This window comes from Serinus canaria, chromosome 27, assembly GCF_022539315.1.
Source record: "Serinus canaria isolate serCan28SL12 chromosome 27, serCan2020, whole genome shotgun sequence".
NCBI classification, from domain to species: Eukaryota; Metazoa; Chordata; class Aves; order Passeriformes; family Fringillidae; genus Serinus; species Serinus canaria.
Window position 1 is genome coordinate 2,313,376 of NC_066340.1, and position 20,775 is coordinate 2,334,150.

At 51.5% G+C, this 20,775-nt stretch overlaps 2 protein-coding genes across 5 annotated transcripts; both read left to right on the forward strand.

Moving 5' to 3' along the window:
* Window positions 1-525: 525 nt before the first annotated feature.
* On the forward strand, window positions 526-14,423 carry ODAD4 (outer dynein arm docking complex subunit 4). Of its 4 annotated transcripts, XM_050985600.1 has the most exons (13): window positions 773-1,030; window positions 1,663-1,794; window positions 2,487-2,640; window positions 5,010-5,071; window positions 5,740-5,896; window positions 7,182-7,406; window positions 8,619-8,826; window positions 10,305-10,391; window positions 10,586-10,782; window positions 10,946-11,046; window positions 11,262-11,340; window positions 11,789-11,906; window positions 14,289-14,423. In XM_050985600.1, exons 1-12 carry the CDS (start codon window positions 920-922, stop codon window positions 11,869-11,871), a joined length of 1,596 nt encoding a protein of 531 aa, XP_050841557.1. In that variant the 5' UTR covers window positions 773-919; the 3' UTR covers window positions 11,872-11,906; window positions 14,289-14,423. The 4 variants fall into 4 exon arrangements, with proteins under 4 accessions (XP_018777019.1, XP_050841557.1, XP_050841558.1 ...); XM_018921474.3 differs by lacking the exon at window positions 14,289-14,423 and having other exon boundaries at window positions 526-1,030; window positions 11,789-12,158; XM_050985601.1 differs by lacking the exons at window positions 5,010-5,071; window positions 14,289-14,423 and having other exon boundaries at window positions 11,789-12,157.
* Window positions 12,203-18,352, forward strand: CNP (2',3'-cyclic nucleotide 3' phosphodiesterase). Its single transcript, XM_009096509.4, has 4 exons — window positions 12,203-12,342; window positions 14,289-14,958; window positions 15,489-15,631; window positions 16,140-18,352. The coding sequence occupies exons 1-4, from the start codon at window positions 12,340-12,342 to the stop codon at window positions 16,590-16,592; spliced, it is 1,269 nt and encodes a 422-aa protein (XP_009094757.1). The 5' UTR covers window positions 12,203-12,339; the 3' UTR covers window positions 16,593-18,352.
* The last annotated feature ends 2,423 nt before the right edge of the window (window positions 18,353-20,775 follow it).

The following is a 20,775-nucleotide window of genomic DNA, read 5'->3' on the forward strand; positions in this document are numbered from 1 at the left end:
GTTGCTGCTCCCCCCGCTGGGGACGGCTTTTTACACCCAGTGGCGGAAAATCTCCCGGTAAAACAGCTATGGAGCGCTTAATATGCCTGAAATCGCCTGCCCGGTTCCCCGGGGACGGGGTGTGTCAGCCCGCCGCCCACTCCGGAGCTCGGCAGTGCGTGTCTCCCCACCCTGGCGTGACCCCCACCCCGCCTCCCGCCCCGGCGGCGGCCGGCCAGCGGCGCTGAGCCGGAGCCAAGCCCCGGGCAGCGCCGAGCGGGTGCGGAGCCGGGCAGTGCCTCGTGGTGCCATTAAATGTCAGCGGTGCCGAGCGGGACAGATGCCCTCCTCCTCCCCGCGCCCTCACTCTGAGTCACTTGGCAGGAACAAAGTGTTTCAAGCACAGATCTTGGCGGAGAGTCTGAACCGGCGCCAAAATTAAGTCAGGACCGGAGTGCTGATGGGAGTGAACGAGCAGCGTCTGCCGTTCGTCATTTATTTGGCTAGGATTACACCCCTCAGCGGCGAAACCGGTACCGAATAACCGGCTCTAGGGAGGTGGTGGCTGCCCTCGCATTCACATGGAGTCAAGACTCTCATCTCTTCTCCTGCGGAACACAAGGGCCATTGCCCCAGGGCAGAAGAACCGGCTCTGCCCGGTGTTCCGCAGCAGCCGCGGCACCGGAGCTGTACGGAGCGGCCGCGCAGGGCTCCGGGAACGCTCCGGGTGAAAGAACAGAACCCTACGGGCACGGAGCTGGGCCGGGTCACAGGCACAGCGAGCGAGCGCCGGGATCGGAGCGGCACCGGGGCCGCCCCGGACATCGGCACCGCACGTGGGCACCAGGCGGGCACGTTCGTCACTACCGGGGCGGGACAAATAACCGGAAGTGGTCGTTACCCGGTAAGCGTTGCTTGGCAACGGTGGCGCAGCGCAGCCATGGCGGACGACGACCTCTTGCCCGTCGTTTCCTTCGGGAACCTCATGAGCGAGGGGATAGCCCTGAGCCGGCGCGGCCAGCACGACAAGGCTCTGGGCTGCTTCAATGACGTGAGGGCGCCGCGGGCCGAGGGCACCGAGATGCCCACGGCGGGAGGGGCCTCGGGGGGGAGCCGCCCTGGCGGGTTCGGTTCGGTTCAGGCAGGGGAAGAGGCAGCGGGGCAAGAGGGAGAGACACGGAGGGACGTGTCCCCAGGAGGTGGTGACCCAGATGGGGCAGTTCAGGGACAGGGCAGCGGCTGCAGCAGCTGTGAAAAACAAGAGAAGACTTTTCAGTAAAATCCTTGTAGTTTTATCTGTCGCTATAGGACACGCAGCTTTTTGATGGTAAAAAGAGAACTTTTAATTTCTGACTCCAAAAGTGACAGTGGATTGGAGGGTGACAGTGCCACCTCTCCAATGCCACTGGACAAACCAACAGTCCATCAAATTTCTCTTTTTCTATAAAAGAATGCAAAACAATAAGTTATTTACATAAAGTTTGTTGGAAAGTTCCTTACAAGAATGTAAGTATCAGAAGTCTTAGAAAAACTTAAAAAATCAGGGCAACATTTCTCCTCATCCATCATCAAGATCCACGTAGGTACTGTGGCATCAAACACCTGCATTTGTGTATTTGTGGTGTTGAGCCAGCACAGGTGACATGTCCAGCACTGGTGACATGTCCCTGTCTGTGGTTGCAGGCACTGAAGCTGAGAGCAGGAGACAAGCACTGCCTCATCACCCGCTCCAAGTGTTTTCTGAGACTTGGGGACACAGAAAACTCCTTGAAAGATGCTGAAGCCTCTCTCCAAATTGACAATACATTCTATGAGGTAACCAGCTGAAGGGGTAGGAGAGGGTGCTGGCCAAGGATCTGTGAGACCCTGCAGGGTCTGAGGCAGAGCTGTGAGGAAACTCCAAACCCTCCTGAGATTTCTGCTGCTCTCGGAGCTGTTGAGGTGCTCAGGCACCTCCAGGTGTGGGGTTTAATGTGTGCAAGCTGTGGCAGTGTTCCTCACTCGTGGCTCACCAAATATCAAATTTGCAGGCAACCCCAGCAAGGGAAGAGATGAGAATCTTGACTCCATGTTTCAGAAGGCTGATTTATTATTTTATGATATATATTATATTAAAAGAAAATGATATATTAAGACTATACTAAAAGAATCGAAGAAAGGATTTCATCAGAATGCTAGCAAGGAAAAGGAATGGAATGATAATAAAATCTTGGGACTGACCAGAGAGTCTGAGACAGCTGGACTTGGATTGGCCATTAATTAAAAACACCCACATGAGACCAATCAAAGATGCACCTGTTGCATTCCACAGCAGCAGATAATTCTTGTTTACATTTCATTTCTGAGGCCTCTCAGCTTCTCAGAGGAAAAATCCTAGTAAATATGGATGTAAAATACATCCATAACAGCAAGCTGTTACAGCCCTGGGCTCTCACACTGGAGTTACTTGAGATCCATCAAAATTTTCCCTCATTTTATGTATTTTTTTCCCCCAAATGTCATTTTAGGGGCTTTACCAGAAAGCAGAGACCCTGTATGCCATGGGGGACTTTGAGTTTGCTCTGGTGTTTTACCACCGAGGCCGAAGGCTCCGCCCTGACCTGCACAAGTTCCAGCTGGGCATCCACAAGGCTGAGGAGGCCATTATCAACTGCATTGGGAGTAAGGAGTGTCACTTTCTGGCCCCCATGAGCCTGGACAACGCTGTTCAGGGCACAGCTGGTGGCACATCAGCTCTGCAAGTGACCCAAGAGCCCCAGAGCAGAGCTTCTCTGCTTCTGGGTTCTTGTTCTTTGTGGCACATAAATCCAGAAGCACCAGGAAGCACCACAAAGAGCCAACCCTGCTCTTTTTTCCTTTTGTTGTTTCTTTCTCCTCTGAATGTTGTTCATACACACAGTGCCTGATCCCTTCAGTTCTGTAGGTAAATCCTGATGCTCCAGTTTCCAAAATCTTCATGGAAACTTTCCAGAGGATACAGCATAGAGCAGCTCATCTAATCCATGACCTGCTCATGGCCTCCCAGTACATGAGGGGAGCTGACAAGAAAGGTGGAAACACCCTGCAGTGCCAGGGCAAGGGTGAATGGCTTCCCACTGCCTGAGGGCAGGGTTGGATGGGATACTGGGGAGAAATCAGGGGTGGGGAGGCCCTGGCACAGGGTGCCCACAGAAGCTGTGGCTGCCCCACCCCTGGAAGTGTCCAAGGCCAGGTTGGATGGGGCTTGGAGCACCCTGGGGTAGTGGAAGGTGTCCCTGCCCATGGGAGGGCAATTCCAGGGGTTGGAGCTGCATGAACTCTAAAGTTCCTTCTGATCTAAACCATTCTGGGATTTCATTATTCTATGAACAACCTGCAGAATCAGTTTTGAGACTTTTATCCCTGTATTCAAAGCTTGGAATGCAATGTGCCATGCTACCTCAGACTGGCCTCTTGAAATCCTGACCCTCCTCCAATTTTCATTGCAAAAGAGCAGTGCAACTGTTGACTCTTGTAACGAGCTCTGCTTTCACCATTCCTGGCTCAGATCACTGAGCAGCTCCTGGAGAGACAGGAAAGGCCAAGGACCTCGTGGGCTTTAAAACAAACAGAAAACTCATCCCTTTTCTCTTAGTTTTTCTCTCAGCCCTGCCAGCAGGCATGGACAGGACGTGTCCCAGTGTGGGGCAGACACACCTCACCTGGGGCTGCCACCTCTGCCATGTGAGTGCAACACGTGTGCAGGGCTCCTCTGGGGCTGCCAAACCTGTGGGGTGGCTTGGAGCCTGTCCCTGCCCAGCTCCTGGCACACCCCACTCAAACCCCACACACATTCCCAGGTAGGCCAGGGCCTCCCTCTCCCAAAATTACAAAACTTCAGCCCCTCCCCCTGTTAAACCCAGTGGCACCAGAGCCTGCAGCACTTTCAGATGGGATAGTTACTAAAAAAAAAAACAAACAGGGAAGGTTTCCAGATCTGGCTTGCTTTCCTCCGTTCCTGCTGCTTCCTGAGCTTAGCACAATGCTCAGGTATCATCACAGCTCCAGCTGAAATCTTCCCAGCTCAATATCCTGAGCCAAGAGCTCTAACCACCTTTGGACCCCCTGGGCTGCAGGCACAAAAATGAATTTAAAAAATAGGAAAACTGATTTTTAACTAAACATAACTAAACTAATACAACTGATCTATAACTAAAAATATTTTAAATCAGTCAATAAATGCGAGATGCATGGAAACACGTGGATGTTTGAACAGTTGGGAAATGCACACACATTAACAGGGCACATCCTCAAGCTGCTTCCCTGGCTCTGCTTCACTGAGTGGGTGGGAACACCTGCCCCTGTGACCACCCTGTGTTTGTGCTGCTGGTCTGGGCCCTGGGGCTGCTGAAGGGAATTCTGACCTTCCCTCAGACCAAATAAAGAGCTCTTCCTTCCCAGGGTGCAGACAGATGGTGGTAAACACAATGGGCCTTTTGCCCTAATCACTGCACAAACCTTTAAAATACCTTTCCTTCCATTTCATGCTCCAGCTGTGATGCCCCAGAAGCAGCTGCATCCTTCTCCTTCAGTTTCCATGCAGGATGTACCCTGTCTGTAGGAATATTGCAACAGGAGCCCCTGGTGCTGTGTGAAATAAAATCCCAAGAGGAGCTGGTGGCATTCCCTGCTCCCAGAACACACCAACACCCCCTATCCCATGGGAAAGGATGAGAAAAGTGGTTGAAACTGAACATTTTGGGCTTGGCACCTTTATGGGCATTTTACTCACAACTCACAAATTTACTCAACTCAATTTTTTAGTATTTATCTCACAAATATTTGGTGAGAATTTTTACTTGGTAAATTTCTCATCAAGGGATTCACCTACACTGCTCTCTATAATCTATTTCACACTTTTGTGGATTCTAGTCAATCTTGAAGTCTAGGAAACTTTCTCCATGAATGAGGGTCAAAGTCAGTGCTCCCCTGGGGGTCAGGACAGAGCAGACAGAGCAGCAGACCCTGCATGGCCGTGTGCAGCACTAACTCAGACCCCTCTGTGTTTGCAGATCCATCCTCAGTGAAGCTGGAGAGCAAGGAGGAGCTGTGCTTTGTGAGCAGGCAGGCAGAGGTACAGCACAGGGCTCTTGCTGGAGAAGCTTCTGGAGCTGTTGTGATGCTGAAATGGGCACCAGAGGAGTGACAGTCCCTGCAGGGACGTGGCTGTGGGAGCAGTGGGCCTGCTGAAGGACCTCTTGAGCATTAAAACACACTGGCCTGTCATGGGAGTGTTTATCACCTGCTTCTAATGCAGGCTTGGCTCACCAGAATTTAAAGAGGAAGGCAGGAAGAGCCACCATGCAGGAACAAAACCTGGAATTTCTCTTCCTGCCCATGTCTGGGGGTGTTGCCAGCCACCCATCTAATGAGTAACATCCCAGACGTCAAAGAGGGCACAGTGAGCTCCAATATTGACTTTGGGTTTACCTGATGTTTAAGGGTCACAGTTTTGATAATGGACACTTTCTTTATTGCTTCACTTTTGGGTGCTCCATCACAGTAGTGTCTTGTTCCTCTGAAAAGCCAGAACTAGCTCTTACCCTTTCTGTAACACCCTTGTGGTCCCCAGGGAGCACAATTGGCTGCAGAATTTCAGTTGCTCATGGCCAAAGCATCTGGTGAGACACTGACTTTTTGCTTTTATTAAAAAAAAAGTTGTCTTATATGCAGTATAAACAGAATTCTGCTCATTCCAGTGTTCCCCACTGATGTCCCTCAACTCCTTTTGTTTTTCTCTAGCTGCAGAGGAAAAAAGACAGCCAGAAACAGCAAAACAAACCAAAGGACCAAAAGGATCAAAAGCAGACCAAGAAGCAGAGTCCAAAAACAGAGCAACAGCTTCTGGGACGGCTTTATGCTGACAAGGCATACATGGAGAAGTTGCTCAAGGATGAAGGTGTTTCTCCTTCTCAGCAGATTCTATTTTTCTTTCATCCCTTTTTTATTCTTCTTTATTTCTTTTCTTCTTTTAAATCCCTGTGACTCTTAGTTAACTATTCCAGAGCTCACAGTGGTGGGGACACAGGCAGGTGTCTGCTCATGGGGCTGTGGCTCCTCTCTGGGTTTGTTAAAAATGCAGTTAAGGTCAAGATGCAGGAATTGGAGAAATATCTTATTTTAGAAAAAGGCACAAAGATGATGCTCCTATAGTCATATTATTAGGGAACTTTTCACCCAGAAATAGAGAAGTGATTAAGATTTGGTTTGCTCACAGGTTTTACAGTGTTGCCACTAATTACCCATGTGGGCAGTCTGGTTTGCAGGCAGGTAAAAGCCCTCTCACTTTCCATCTGCCAACCTGATCCACAGCACTGTTCAAAGTGCCCTGGCAATACAGATGTGCCATACAGATGTTCTGTCCCAGAGCACAGTGCTCAGCACAGCTGGCCCCACTCACTGGGCCCCTTCTTGGCTCTGATCAGCAGAGAAGGCAGCAGACACGAGGCTGGAACACCAGCTCAGCTCACTGAACCACATGGGTAGCAGAATTTTATTGTATTTGCAGGGTGCCCCAATGAAGGAAGGAATGATGAATCTGACTCTATGTTCTCAGAAGGATTATATTATATTATATATTATAGTATATTATATTATATTATATATTACATATATTATATTACTATTATATTATATTATATTATATTATATTATATATATTATTATATTATATTATATTATATTATATTATTATTATATTATATTATGCTACACTATTCTATACTAAAGAATCAGAAAGGATAGTTACAAGAGGTTAAAAAGATAGTAATGAAAACTCGTGACTCTTTCCAGAGTCTCAACACAGCTTGGCCCTGATTGGCCAATGAGTGAAAACACTCACACCAGAAACCATGAAACAATCACCTGTGGGTAAACAATCTCCAAACACATTACAAAGGAGCAAAACACAGTAGAATTAAATGAGATAATATTGTTTTCCTTTTTCTTTGAGGCTTCTTAGCTTCCCAGGAGAAAAATCCTGGGCGAAGGGATTTTTCAGAAAATGTGAATGCCACAGAGTTTATTGTTAGCTCCCCCATCACCTCAACTCTGAGGAGCACAGGGCACTTTCACGTCCAGGACTGTCTGTGTCAGAACAGAAAAACATTCCCAGTCCATTCCCCACTGAGCTGCAGCTCAGGTCTGTGGATTCTCACCTGGGTTCTACCTTATCTTATTCCCAGACTTGATGCAGAGCAGCACAAGGCAGGGGGTCAAAGTCATGGACCTGGTTTTGGATGGCATCTCCTACCTGAACCAGCGGCGGGACTTCTGGCAGCAGCAGAAGCCGATTTACGCGCGGGTGTACGAGCGCAAGGTCCTGCGGCAGGTCCGGGCGCAGGACAAGAAACAGAAACCATCCGACATCGCCAGATCCATCGCAAAGGAGATGGAGGATATTGAGCTGAGTAGGTTCCTGGCTGTGGGGAGCTCTGTTCCTGAGCTTTGTCTGAGGGTTAGCCACTTCTCCAGGTCTCGATTCCCGAGTATCATGGAATCCCAGCATGGTTTGGGTTGGAAGGGACCTTGAAGTTAATCCTGTTCCACCCCCCCCCTACCATGGGCAGGGACACCTTCCACTATTCCAGGTGGCTCCAAGCCCCATCCAGCCTGGTCTGGAACACCTCCAGGGATGGGGAATTCACAAGGCAGGGGGTCAAAGTCATGGCCGTGGTTTTGGGTGGCATCTCCTACCCGAACCAGTGCCGGGACTTCTGGCAGCAGCAGAAGCTGATTTATGCACGGTGTACGAGCGCATGTCAAGAAACAGAAACCATCCAACTTTGCCAGATCCATTGCAAAGGAGATGGAAGATGTCGAGCTGAGTAGCTTCCTGACTGGAGGCTGAGTGCCTCCCACTGCTGTGGGGAGCTCTATCCCTGAGCTTTGTCTGAGGGTTAGCCACTTCACCAGGTCTTAATTCCCAAGTATCACAGAATCCTAAGATGGCTTGGGTTGGAAGGGTGTGGTATTTTCTGGGGTCCCCTGTGGCAGGAAGGAATGAATCTGACTCCATGTTCTTACAAGGATATATTATATTATATTATATTATATTATATTATATTATATTATATTATATTATATTATATTATATTATATTATATTATATTATATTATATTATATTATATTATATTATATTATATTATTACTAAAGAATCAAGAAAGGATACTTACAGAAGGCTACAAAGAATGATAATGAATCTCGAAACTCTTTCTCCAGAATCTGACACAGCTTAACCATGATTGGTCATTAAGTTAAAACAATTCACATGAAACTAATCAAACAACCACCTGTTGGATAAACAATCTCCAAACCACATTCCAAAGCAGCAAAACACAGGAGAAGTAAATGAGATAATATAGTTTTCCTTTTTCTCTGAGGCCTCTCAGCTTCCCAGGAGAAGAATCCTGGGCAAAGAGGATTTTTTAGAAAATATGGTGACAGAAGGGACATTGAAGTTCATCCCACTCCACCCCCCTACCATGGGCAGGGACACCTTCCACTATCCCAGGTTTCTCCATCCATCCTGGTCTGGAACACCTCCAGGGATGGGGAATTCACAGCTTCTCAATGTCTCAGTGTCCCACCCCAGTGTTCAACTCTGCTCCCTGTCCCCAGTGCTGGCCAGAGGTTCTGCTGAGCAAAGCTGCAGGAAAGCTGAACGTCTGCTGAAAAAGATACAAGCCTGGTCAGAGAATGAAGTTCCCAACAAGCATGAACTGATTGGGAACCTCTACAGCTGCATTGGGAATGCCCAGCTGGCAATGGGACAGATGGAGGCAGCTTTGCACAGCCATAAGATGGATCTGGAATGTGCCAGGGAGCAGTAAGTTCTGGGAAGTTCAGGTGGGTGGAGAAAGGGGAAAATACCTCTGTGGGGGTGTAAAATCTCACCTGGGGGGTTTAACAGACTTACACATTCAGCTCTGCACAAGTATTAGAGTCTGTGGTGACTTTTTATCTTCACTATTTCAAAATAAGAAACCTGAAGCAGATTTTTAAGGACCCACAGCACAGGGCACATCAAAACCTCTTCTGTAGCAAAGCAAAAGAACTCAAGTCCCAGTTTCAGCACTTTATTCTTGAGTAGGTACTGTCTTCTCAGGAAGAGCAGGTTGAAATTGCTCCAGTTCTCTGCTACATTTTGTCTTAAACTTCTTTTCATAGAGACCATTAAGCATGGCTTGAAATAAAGGTCTCTTCCAAGTACACTTAATCTGTCTGCACCAGACACATCCCACAGCTCTTCCAGCTGAACCACAGTGGAGCAAAATGTAGTCTTAGATGTAGCAAGAGTTTGCAAAACATAGCAGAAATCATGGAACAGTGCCTTGAAGTGACATTTGGGACATTTTTGGCAGTAGTGCACTGAACTTTTCAAATGCCACTGAGTGGTTGTTTCTAATTTTCAAAAATCCTTTTGGAAATGAATGTTGGTTTAGGAGAAGGCTGCCTTTCTCCTGGTGGTGGCAGTCCCGGAGCAGGCCAGGTAAAGGCAGGAATTATCAGGAGAGAGGGGAGGAGATGCTGAGTTTGGGACCTCGCTGAACCCGAGGTGCGGGGAAGGACCGGCAGTGACGGGCGGGCTGCTCCCTCTGGCGGCTGCAGCTGGAGACGCCGCTAATGACTCGTTAATTACTCGCGTTAATCACCCCGTGACGGGGGTTTGAGTCCTTACGGTCCCTTCCCACCCAAACCGCTCTGTGATTCCGTGACTCTCATTGCATTTATCTGCTCCTCGCACAGGCTTTTCCATCTCTAAGCTAAGGGTAGGCAAAGAAGCATCTCACTGCTTCTGAAGATGAGAATGAAGGTAATTAAGAAAAAAACTAAAGCCTACAGGGCTTTATTACTGAAGGAGCTGCCTGTAGCATGGAGCAAAACTTGGTCCAAGCACAGGATCAGGGCTGGTGTCAGGAGCCCTGCAGACACACTGCACACACCTTTTTGTGTCTTTGCTTTGAAAAACAGAAATCATCCATGAGTTGTTCCCACAAAGGGAAAGAGAGGCAATGAAAAGTGGAAAGACTTTCCCAAGGGCTGTCAGATTTCCACAAAAATTAATAATAATAATCAAAGGCACAGCTAAACCATTTCCCCTATGTCTCATAGGGTCAGCTGCCAGAGCTGTGGATAAAATCAAAAATCAGCCTTGATTTCATGACTTTCAGCCTGACCTGGGCCCTTTACTTCCTAACAATTCTCTAAGGGCATGGGGAGCACCAAGGGGACTCTGAAGAAAGGCAGAGTGAGTGAGGAGCAGGAGGATGTCAGTGCCACAATCCCTTTGTCTCCCTGTCTCAGCACTCTGACGGATGCCATATCCCGGGCCCTGGACAACATCGGCCACGTCTACGCCCGAATTGGCAAGTTCCAGCAGGCCATCAACACGTATGTACAGCCCAGCAGCAAAGGCATCACGACCTGGACTGACCCAGGTCGTGGTTTTTCAGCTGTGTGTTCTCACTGCAGCCATGCCTGGGGAAGTTTTCACACCCAAACCCTTTGCTATCAAATCAGTGTTTGAGTTGTAACTGTACCCAGTGAGTGTTGGTAAAGGTTTGTTTGTCTTACTCTGCTTGAAGCTGGGAGGAGAAGATTCCACTGGCCCAATCCAGCCTGGAGAAGGCCTGGCTGTTCCATGAAATTGGGCGGTGCTACCTCGAGCTGGATAAAGCTGAAGTAGCCCAAGATTATGGCGAGCAGTCCCTGCAGTCAGCAGATGAGGAGGGAGATGTGGAGTGGCAGCTCCATGCCACTGTGCTGGTGGCACAGGCACAAGGTAAAGATGGGGGCACAGGTTGTTCTCAGGGTGGAGAAGCTGGTTTGAAAACATCTCTAGGATTTAACAGCCAAAGCAGCTGCTCACATCAAGGCTGGCTTGATTACTTCTTGCTGTTCTCTTGCTCCTGGGCTAAACCAGCTGATATCCTTGTCTGTTCCAGTGAAATTGAAAGATTACCAGTCTGCAATCCTGAATTTTGAAAAGGCTCTGGAGAAGGCAAGACTTGTGCCCAGTGAAGCTGCTCAAAATGGCATCATTGCGGTAAGAGGGCTGCTGAGAGGAGGAGGAGGAGCTCTGGGCAGCCTCTGGGAGAAGCTGTTATCCCAGCTGGGATTCCCCAGCCAGTAATGCCACAGAAATGCAGTTTTACAGTAGGAAAGGATTTGGTAATGATACTAGACAGCAAAAGAAAACAGGAAAATGTTGGTATGTAGCTGCATTTCTGGGGCTTTTATTAAGAACTTCATCCCTTTCAGGCCTTGGATAATGTGAGCAAAAGCTTCATTGCAGAGCTGAACAAAGGCAAAAAAGATGGGACGATTCCCTCACATGAAGGTACTTGTCATTCACACCTCTGCACCCAGAAATGGGAAAAAAAACCCCACTCTCCTGTTCTGCACATCAGCAGCACCTCAGAATTCCCACAGCACCCATTTCCTTGCAAGTATTGCATTAAAATCTTGGTGGAAGTCCAGGATTGCTTCAGCTGCGCTCCCAGGTGCGGCCGTGCCCAGCTCCCTTAATGTCCCCTGCAGGCTGGCCCGGTGTCACTGACATCCCAGCCCTGCCAAGCCCCTCCTGGGGTTCGGGGAAGGTCCTGGCAGGGCACTGTGCCCGCAGCCCCCGGGGCTGCTCCCCTCAGGCCGTGCAGCCCAGCACCTGCCGTGACAGGACCTAGAGGGCAGTGAGAGATTCCTGGTGAGGGTAAGGGAGCCCGGGGGCCTTTCTTGTGCCCAACTGCTGAGTTCTAAGACTTGGCTTAAGTTTCCTTTTCCCTTCCCAGATCGCCTTTTTAGCAGTGAAAGCATAAAAACCACCGCTGAGAATGTGGAAGAGGATGAGAAAGAGGAGGAGAAAGGGAATTAAGATGAAGAGCCATAAGAGGGAGCCAGAAACGATACGTAAGCAGAAGAAAAGGTTAAAGGGGGGAAACGGACAAGGACAGCATTGGGGAAAAGTAGAGTCTAGGCAGGAAGTTGAAATAAATATTGAGCAAGCCTCGTACCCAGCACTGCAGTGGTGTGTCCCTAGCAGGGAAGGAGCTGGTCCGAGCCGCCGCCGTTCTCGGAGCGCTGCCGCCCCCTGCCCCGTACCCTCCTCTCGCAGCCCCGGCCCCTCCGCGGCACAGCACCGTCCCGGCAGCATCCTCAGGACCGGGCGGGGCGGGGTGCTGAGCCCCGGGCCCCCCCGCCGCCCCGGGGAGGGTTCGGCCCGGCCCTCGGGGGCGGGCGAGCCCCAGGGCTATGAAAGGAGCCGCGGCCGCGCCCGCCCCAGAGCCGCTTCCCCGCCGCGCCGCTCCGCACCGGCGGCCGCCCCGGAGCCGCTGCCCTCACCATGGTAAGCGGGACCAGCGGGATGGGGACAAGGATCAGGACTAGGACCGGGGTTAGCATCGGGATCGGGGCTGCCGCTGCAGCTCCGCCCGGCAAAGGTTCCGATTCCCAGGAGGGCGGAAGAGCCGGCGGCGTTGCCGACACGTGGGTGCTGGGCCGGGGGGACCCGGAGGCAGCCGGGCCCCGAGAACGGCCCCGGGGGTCCGTGGCTGCGGTTCGGGGGTCCCGGGACACTCTGGGGGCTGCCGGGGCTCGGGCAGCCCGGGACCGGGAGCGATGGCTCCCTCCATCGTGGGGAGCAGGAGACAAGCGGGAGCTTTGTGGGGGCGGCGGGGGGGGCGAGCCCGGCTCAATGGGAGATTGTCCGGCGGGACCCCGCTCCCCCGGGCTCTGCGGAGCCTTTGTCCGCCCGGCCCGGCCCGTGAAGGCGCCCGTTGTCCCCGAGCCGGCGGCGAACAATGGCCCGGGGGGGCCGCGATTGTTCCTTTGTTCACGGGGCTGAAAAGCGCCTCAGTCCCTTCGGCAGCTGCCACGGCAGAACAGCGGCCCCGGTCCCCGCCCGCGGGACAGCCCAGTGCGGGGACAGCCCGGCCCGGGGCTGTCCGGCCGTGCGACCTCCTGGCAAGAGGCGCACCTGTGCTGCCCTCCAGGTAACTCACCGGCTTCCTCCTGTGTGAGCACTTTGAGCCCCGAGTGTGCGGGGAAAGCAGCACTGGGGTCTCCGGGCAGCCCGCAGGTCCCGGCTGCTCTCGGGGGCTCGTTTGTCCCTCAGGTTGCAGCTGAGCCCAGGGCAGGCAGTGTCCGTGGGAAATGTGGGGTCCTGCCTCTGCTCCCAGGGCATTTGGAACCAAAACCCATCTGCACCTTCTGGAATAAAGAGATGGGAAAATCAACATCTGAAAAGTGTTTTTGAAAAACTGCGAACTGGAAACACATTTTTCTGGCCTAGGCAGAGCGGTTATGTTTTATGTAAAACTTTTCAATTTTTGCATCAAAGGCAAAATTCACTTCTTGGTCATCACTCCCACGGTCCAGTGGATCCCTGGCTGGCAAGCAGCTGCGGGGGGGGGTGGAAAATTCATATATTGACCCAACAAGCAATGTCTGCCTCGGTGATGCTATTGAGGACTTGCACAGCTGAAGAAATCCTACGTTTCCTTTCAGTCCCGTGTTTTCCCAGGCTGTACTGGGAATTAATCTGGGATTCTGCTAATCGGAGCTGCTGGCAGGAGGGGAGGGAGAGCCGTGCCAGCTCCCTCCCGCTCACTGCTGCCAACCACGAGTGTTTAGCTTCTTCCAGCACTCGAGGTTTCACTTTCGAGTTCTGCCTTGCAGCTGCTCGGAGGGGTTTGGCTTTCCTGGAAGCCGTCTCAGTTGCTTTTCCCAAGAGGAGCCCAAATTCCCTCCTGTGAGGCACTCAGCTGCTGATCCTCAGTGCAGCTCAGAGAGAGACAGCACCATCCTTGTGGGCTGCTCTAAGCAACAGCCTGGGAATAGAGTTTGTGATTCAGGTGAAGGGACAGGAGTGTGGCAGCTCTCAACCTGCTGGGACTTTCGGTTCCCCTTGGGCTCCTCCGTGGGTGACTGCCCTCACATCCGGCAGCCACAGGTGTTTGTTCAAGTGCTCAGACTGAATGTGCCACACGAGGAGCTCTGCCTGGGCTGGGGCTTTGTGGTGCCTGAGGAACACCTTCCCAGTGGGGCAGGACTGCAGCTGCTGAGGCCAGAGTGGGGAGCAGGGCTGAACCTTCAGCCCTTGGGTGGGATGCAGTGGATCCCTGCTGTACAACCAGCCAGAGCGGCTGTGGGAGGTGTCATTGAGCAGGGCACCCAAGTGAGGCAGTGTGGGGGAGATGCTTCCTGTGCCTGTCCTTTTCACTAAAGGTCCCAGCAGGGCCACACTGTCTCTGGGGTTCCTGCCCTGCAAAGTGTTTTCTCCTTCCATTTCAGAACAGAGGCTTCTCTAAGAAGAGTCACCCTTTCCTACCTAAAATATTTAGAAAAATGTCTACTCAGTCAGCAAAAGAGAGACCTGAGAGTTTGCATTTCCCCTTCCTGGATGATGAAGACACCATCTCCACACTGAAAGAATCCAAAACCTTTTTCATCCTCCGGGGCCTGCCTGGCAGCGGGAAGTCCACCCTGGCCCAGGCCATCCACGATCGCTACAAAGACGCCTGCAAGGTCATCTCTGTTGATCACTATAAAATTACACCATTAATAAGAAGCTCCATTCCTGAAGAGTACTCCAAGGTGGATGAGGATCTAGTTGACTATTGCAAACGGGAGATCAGCGTCATTGTTTTGGATGACACTCACCACGAGCGGGAGCGGCTGGAGCAGCTCTTTGACATTGCTGACAAGTACCGCTACAAAGTCATCTTCGCCGAGCCCAAAACCCCGTGGCGCTTGGATTGTCCCCAGCTAAAGGACAAGAATCAGTGGAAACTATCTGTGGAAGAGCTGAAGAAGATGAAGCCAAGCTTAGAGAAGGAATTCCTCCCCATGTATTTTGGGTGGTTTTTGAGCAAAAGAAGTTCGGAGATCCTGAGGAAGGCTGGCCAGGCATTCTTGGATGAGCTTGGGAGTCTCAAAGCCTTCAAAAAGGAGAGTAAATACTGTATGTATTGATGCTCTCTTACCACATTCTTACCTGTTGATGTTAATGAGTCTGATTAGCTTCTAAAGTCAATTTCTAATGTTGCCAACAAGAAAAGCTTTTTAAAGCTACTAACCTGGTCTTCATAGTTGACAAAGTTGCTTTTATAAGTAAAACTAAATTAAAGAGCTTTTCCCAAGTCCGTTTAGGTCTGGCCCCACAGGGCACTGAGCTCAGGTGGCAGCAGCAGGACATGGCTGTCCCCTGGTTCCAAGGGGTTGGGTGGGAAAAAGGCAAAGAGAGAGAAATGGGAAAGGCTGAACAAACCACCACCAGGTTTAAGATGAGCCACGATGCTGCACAGGAGCTTCTGTTCTCTGGCTCCATCTGCAGTGAGCCTGGGAGGAGGGAGGGGTTTGGTTTCCCATTCAGCAGTCAGAGAGATGAGATGTGAAGGCTGAGGTAGGGAAGGGAGAGATGGGCTCAGGACTCGTGGGTTGACACTGAGGGCATCACTTTGTGACAGTGACTTTGTTTACCTATATGTGCAGTTCCTTCTGCTATTGAAGATCCCAAAATAAAAATAGATCTCACCAGCTACTTTGTGAAGAGGCCACCCGGGGTCCTGCACTGCACCACGAAATACACTGAGTTTGGAAAAGCAGCTGGAGCTGAGGAATATGCACAGCAGGAAGTGAGTTTTGGGGTCCCACCTCCCCCCCACGCCCCCACATCCCCTCCCTCCCCTTTGGGGTGTCTATGAGCCGGGGAGAGGTTTGGGGATGGGCTTTGCTCTGACCCAAGAGGCCAAATATAGGGACAGGAACTACGTCCATGCGGCCTGTGCAGAGAAAACTCCCAACTGTGGACATGGTGATTTTGTTTCCTATTTCCAAACAAATTACTCCCACTTTCCCCAATCATACATGAATTCCAGCATCATCTCTGACAGCTTGAGCTGAATAATGATGAGTTGAAGTATTTAAATCCCCAGATGGATTATTTCAGAGCACATAACCCCAGGTTAAATATTGGAAAGATGTTACCAGCTCCAGATCCACAGAGCTGGGACATCAGGCACTGACCTTCTCCTTGCTGTGGTTATTTTGACCGTGTCACAGCAAGAGCTGCCATGAGCAGCCACAGTGAATCCCCACCCAGAGGCAGTAACCCTGTCCTGTGTGCGTGTCCCTCTCCTCCAGGCTGTGAAGGCTTCCTACGGCAAAGGCTTCACCCTCTCCATCTCTGCACTGTTCATCACCACAAAGACTGTCGGGGCTCGCATCGAGCTGAGCGAGCAGCAGCTGCTGCTGTGGCCAGGGGATGCTGACAAGATCCTGCCCACGGACAACCTGCCACGGGGCAGCCGTGCCCACATCACCCTCGGCTGCGCCAACGGCGTCGAAGCCGTCCAGACGGGGCTCGACCTGCTGGAGTTTGTCAAGCTGGAAAAGGCAGGGAACAAAGGGGAGCAAGTGGGGGAAATTGGAGGAGGGAAGCTGCTGTATTTTGATAATGGGATGTGGATGCTTGTGCTGTCGAAAAAGATTGATGTGAGGGCGATATTCTCGGGGTACTATGGGAAAGGAAAACTGGTGCCAACGCAGAGCACCAACAAACGGGGCGCTGCCTTTAGCTCCTGCACCATCATCTAGGAGCACAGGCAGGGCAGCTCCTTGGTTTGTTTTTAAAAGGCAAGTAACTCCTGTAACCTTAAAAGTGTAAAGAGAAATAATTCTACCTTTACTAAAGTCAACCCTCCTGCCCACCCCAGCGTGAAGCCTCTGGGGAGTTATCGGCCTCAGAAAAGGAAGAAAACAAGCAACTCCTGACTGAAACTGTCACAGATTTTAATGTGAGTTTTGGAGGGAACCTGCTGGGGTGTCCTGCTTGTTTTCTTCCTCGGAGAAAGATCAACTCTGGGGCTTTTATTGCTTCCCTCTGAACCACAATCGTTCGATCTTTACCTGTTGGCACTGACCAAAGCCTGTCAGTCGCTGGTCTGAAGCCAAGGGAACTGCAGGATGTCCCTCCCCTCCCACACCCAGGACTGACATTGGCCATTCTGGCAGCTGATTACAGGGTCAGAACTAGTGAGACCCAGGCGTGGGTCACTCCTGTCAGGAGTCCTGTCCTTACCAAGGGTTTGGCCCCTAAGGACAGACCTTGCTGAGGGCAGCAGCTCCTGGCAGCCCTAATTGCAGCTGCCCAGTGGGCTCCATCCCAGCTGCTGTCCCTCACAGCAGAGATGCTCTGGGGACAGCCAGGAGGAGGGCACTGTGCCAGAGGATGCCTTAAAGACACCAACTTTGGGGAAATCAAGTGAAACACCAGGACAGGGAGCCAATTCCTGCAAAGTGCCTCCAGCCCCTTCCCTCCACCTGGGCTGGACCAAGCACCATCCCGTGTCCTGTAGGGAACAATCCTGCCTTGGCAGGGAGTGGAAGAGATGAACTAACATCTTTTCCATCTTATTTGATAGAAACTAAAATCATGTCTGAAGTACACAACTGGACTTCATGCAAGATTTTACTCCCTTCCTCTAATGCACTTGAATGTTAAGAGTTAGGCTGGAGTAACCCTGTAGTGTAGGAAGTGGAGGCACTGTAACCTTGTAACTCACACCTGCTCAAACCTAAACCCCAGCTGGAAGTTACTGACCCAGCACTTGTGTCATTAAATCTGTGTTACGGAAGCTTGGGTTTGTGCTCTGCCAGGCCCTGGCCCAGCAGGGCAGTGGCTCCTGGGCATTGTTTAACAAAGCTCCACTAACAGCCCCAGGTAAGGCCCAGCTCGACCTCCTGCTCTGGCTCAGGCTCTGGGGAGCAGCAGAGTGACATTAACCCAACTAACACTGTAAATACTGACTGTGTTTGAGGCGTGGGCTGGGCTGGGGCTGGGCACAGCTCACCCTGAGTCCAATGTTGCTGGGGCAAGGAGCATTTCTTCTCTGTTGAGGCCAAAAGCAGGGAGAGCTTTGGTGCTTTTCTGGTATCGCTCTGCCGTGAAACCAAAATACTTCCTGCTGATCAGAAGCCAAGGATAAGAATAAATTCTCATTATACCATAAAACAGTGAGCTATAAACCCTCCCCAGAGCACCTGTGACCCTTCATGGAGAAATCCCTCCAACCTTCCATACTGGCAGCAGCCGAGTGCCCAATGCTCAGCTGGGGCCTCTCCTGACAGAACCTCAAGGGTTTGTTCCACCAAAGCTCTGCAAGGGATTTGCCAGCACCTGCTCAGGGGCTGGCTGAGCCCAAACCCCCAGTGCCCAGATCACTCCAGCACCAGAATCCACAGCTGGAATATCTCCCTCATCTGCCTGTTCAAGAACAACAGTGACATTGTCGTCGTTTGAGTTTTTATTAGTTTGTACATCATATACAGTTTATAATAAAGTAAAACCGATTGCATATGGGTCTGCTCAGGCTGATTTCCCATACAAACACGGCATCAGGAGTTCTGCTAAGGAAGTAAACAACAAATATTCACATTTTTACCATTCACATCCTAGAAAGGTCCAAGAGGGACAGCTGGTACCGATGCGGAGCCCGGCTGGGAGAGGATGAGGAGTTTGGCAAAGCAATGAGACAGCAATTGCTCCATGCAATTCCCCTTTCCTCCCAGGGAAAGGTTGAGCTATGTACACTGAGGTAAACATTCCCAATTCCAGTTCAGATAAATACGGCAGCACAGGGACAAGCTCCTCTCCGAGTGGCTTCGCATCGGTGCCTGGATTTGTCCTGACTGTTCCATAGCTGTGACCCACGTGCACTGTGGGGCTCTGGGTGCTCCCCCCCGGCCCCTGGGATGCTGCCTCACACCACACTCTGTTCACATGAGCCATTAGGGGACACTGGGGACAGGGCTGGGCAGGCAGACAGGCTGGGATGGCAGCAGGGCTGCTCGTCCCGCTGGGCTCCTGCCCTCCAGCTCCCAGCAACAGAGCAGAGCTGTCCCTCCAAGCTCAGATCTGGGTGAGGGAAAATGCCCAGCACTGCTCCAAGAAGGGATAACCCCATCCATGACAGTGGGAGTGGGGAGAGCCAGGCCTGGCCAGGAAGGCCAGAGTTTCACATCAGCTCCCACAGACATGCAGGGAACCAGAATGGCCCCAGAGAGCCAAGGGCAGGGACAGCCACCAGCTATTGCCACCTAGCCCTGCCACAGCTGCCCAGGGACCAGCACTGCTCCAGGGACATGGGTGGGTGCAGCACACAGTTGTCCTGTTCCCTAGGGAAGAGGAGGGGAAAGGACAAGGCACGAATTTAAACAGGATGAAAACCATCCATTAGAAATCAGAGAATATCTGGAGTTATTACTGAAACTGAGGAGGTCATTTGGAAATGGCAAAGCAGCACATGGCCCAACCCTGTGGCTGTTTGATGGCTGCAGGTCCAGGGCCAGTGTGGCTGGACAGGGACTGGCACCATCTCAGACACACCACAGCAGCATCCACTCTGTGTCTCAGCAGATACTGAGAGTGGAGGAGCCTGCTACTCCATGGATAATTCTCTTGTACCTGAACAATTTGTCTTTCTCCCATTTTCCAACTTGCATTTCTGCAATTAAAACAGCCAGCAGCACTGGGGATCCTGCTCAGTGAACACTCCCAGGATCAGAACCAAATCAGGTACATTTCTGTGCAGCCAAAGCAATGAGGAACCTTAAGAGGGTGGCCAGAACCTCCTGAATGGACTTCACAACTTTCCAACCCAAACTATTCCATGATTCTCTGAGCATGGCCAGACAAAACCACACCCAAGGCAAAGCCTAACAGCCATACAATTCCTGATTTCCCTGCCCAAGCTGCAGTCCTACAGCAGAGCCCTCACATGCCAGCTCTGCCCACAGCCACACTCCTCACACACTTCTCTTCACAACTTTCCCAGAGAAGCTCTCGAGCTGTTCAGAGCATCTTCTCCCAACTCAGCCGGTGGGAGACACCCCCTGACACACCAGCCTGGTCTGGCTCTCAGCCACAGCAGCTCTGCTCTTTCCAAGCCCTTCTGGAGAGCAGCAGCTCTCACAGCACCAGCCATTCCCCCCCTTGGAGACCCCTGGCAGGAGTTGCCAGGCTGAGAGTCACACCAAAGAGTGTCCACACCACCTCCTGCACCTCTGTGTGCTCTCTGTCCTTCTGGGAACAGCACAGGCACAGCATCACTTGAAGATGCTCATTGTGGCAAATCCCTGCAGCTGGTGGCATCCCTGGGGCTGGTGGCCCTAGGATATGTGGGAGGGCTGCAGGTAGCTGGAGCACTGGCACTCAGTGTAGCTACACCCAACCACAACCCATAAACAATGTCCTGGAACCACCATGTGTGGAGGCAACACTCCAAGCAATGCACAGCTGAGTCCATTTTTTGGAAAATGCAGAGTTTTGTCCCCCCAAGTTGTGCTGGGACATGGTGGAGGTCACAGTGCCACTGGACACTGCTGCTGCCCTGAGGTGCCAGGTGCCACCAAGCCCTGCTCTGTGCCAGGGGGAACAGGGACTGCACAGGGCCTGGGGCACTCTGGGCTGGTGGAAGGTGTCCTTGCCCATGGCAGGGGGTTGGACTTGACAGCCTTTAAAGGCCTCCCAGCCCAACCCATTCCATGGTTCTGTGCATTTGCCTTCACCTTGATTCACGTAACAACGTGCTGTAGAAAGTCTTGGCACTCACCATATGAATATTTAACTACATTAAATCATGCATTCATGTACAGGTTATAAATAGCTGCTGTATACATTTTCTCTCCCAGGAGCAGAGCCATTCCACTCCTGTGCTCCAGGGAATGGGCTCAGTCAGCTTGGAGAGAAGGAAGGGAGGAAGGAAGCTGGTCCCACTTC

What these genes read in the sequence shown, in the direction of transcription:
- ODAD4 (XM_018921474.3), top strand. Translation starts at nt 920, where the DNA reads ATGGCGGACGACGACCTCTTGCCCGTCGTTTCCTTCGGGAACCTCATG. An exon ending in CTCTGGGCTGCTTCAATGAC is followed by an intron (nt 1,031 to 1,662) that starts GTGAGGGCGCCG and finishes CTGTGGTTGCAG; the next exon opens with GCACTGAAGCTGAGAGCAGG. An exon ending in TTGTGAGCAGGCAGGCAGAG is followed by an intron (nt 5,072 to 5,739) that starts GTACAGCACAGG and finishes GTTTTTCTCTAG; the next exon opens with CTGCAGAGGAAAAAAGACAG.
- CNP (XM_009096509.4), top strand. An exon ending in CAAAAAGGAGAGTAAATACT is followed by an intron (nt 14,959 to 15,488) that starts GTATGTATTGAT and finishes CTATATGTGCAG; the next exon opens with TTCCTTCTGCTATTGAAGAT. An exon ending in AGGAATATGCACAGCAGGAA is followed by an intron (nt 15,632 to 16,139) that starts GTGAGTTTTGGG and finishes CCTCTCCTCCAG; the next exon opens with GCTGTGAAGGCTTCCTACGG.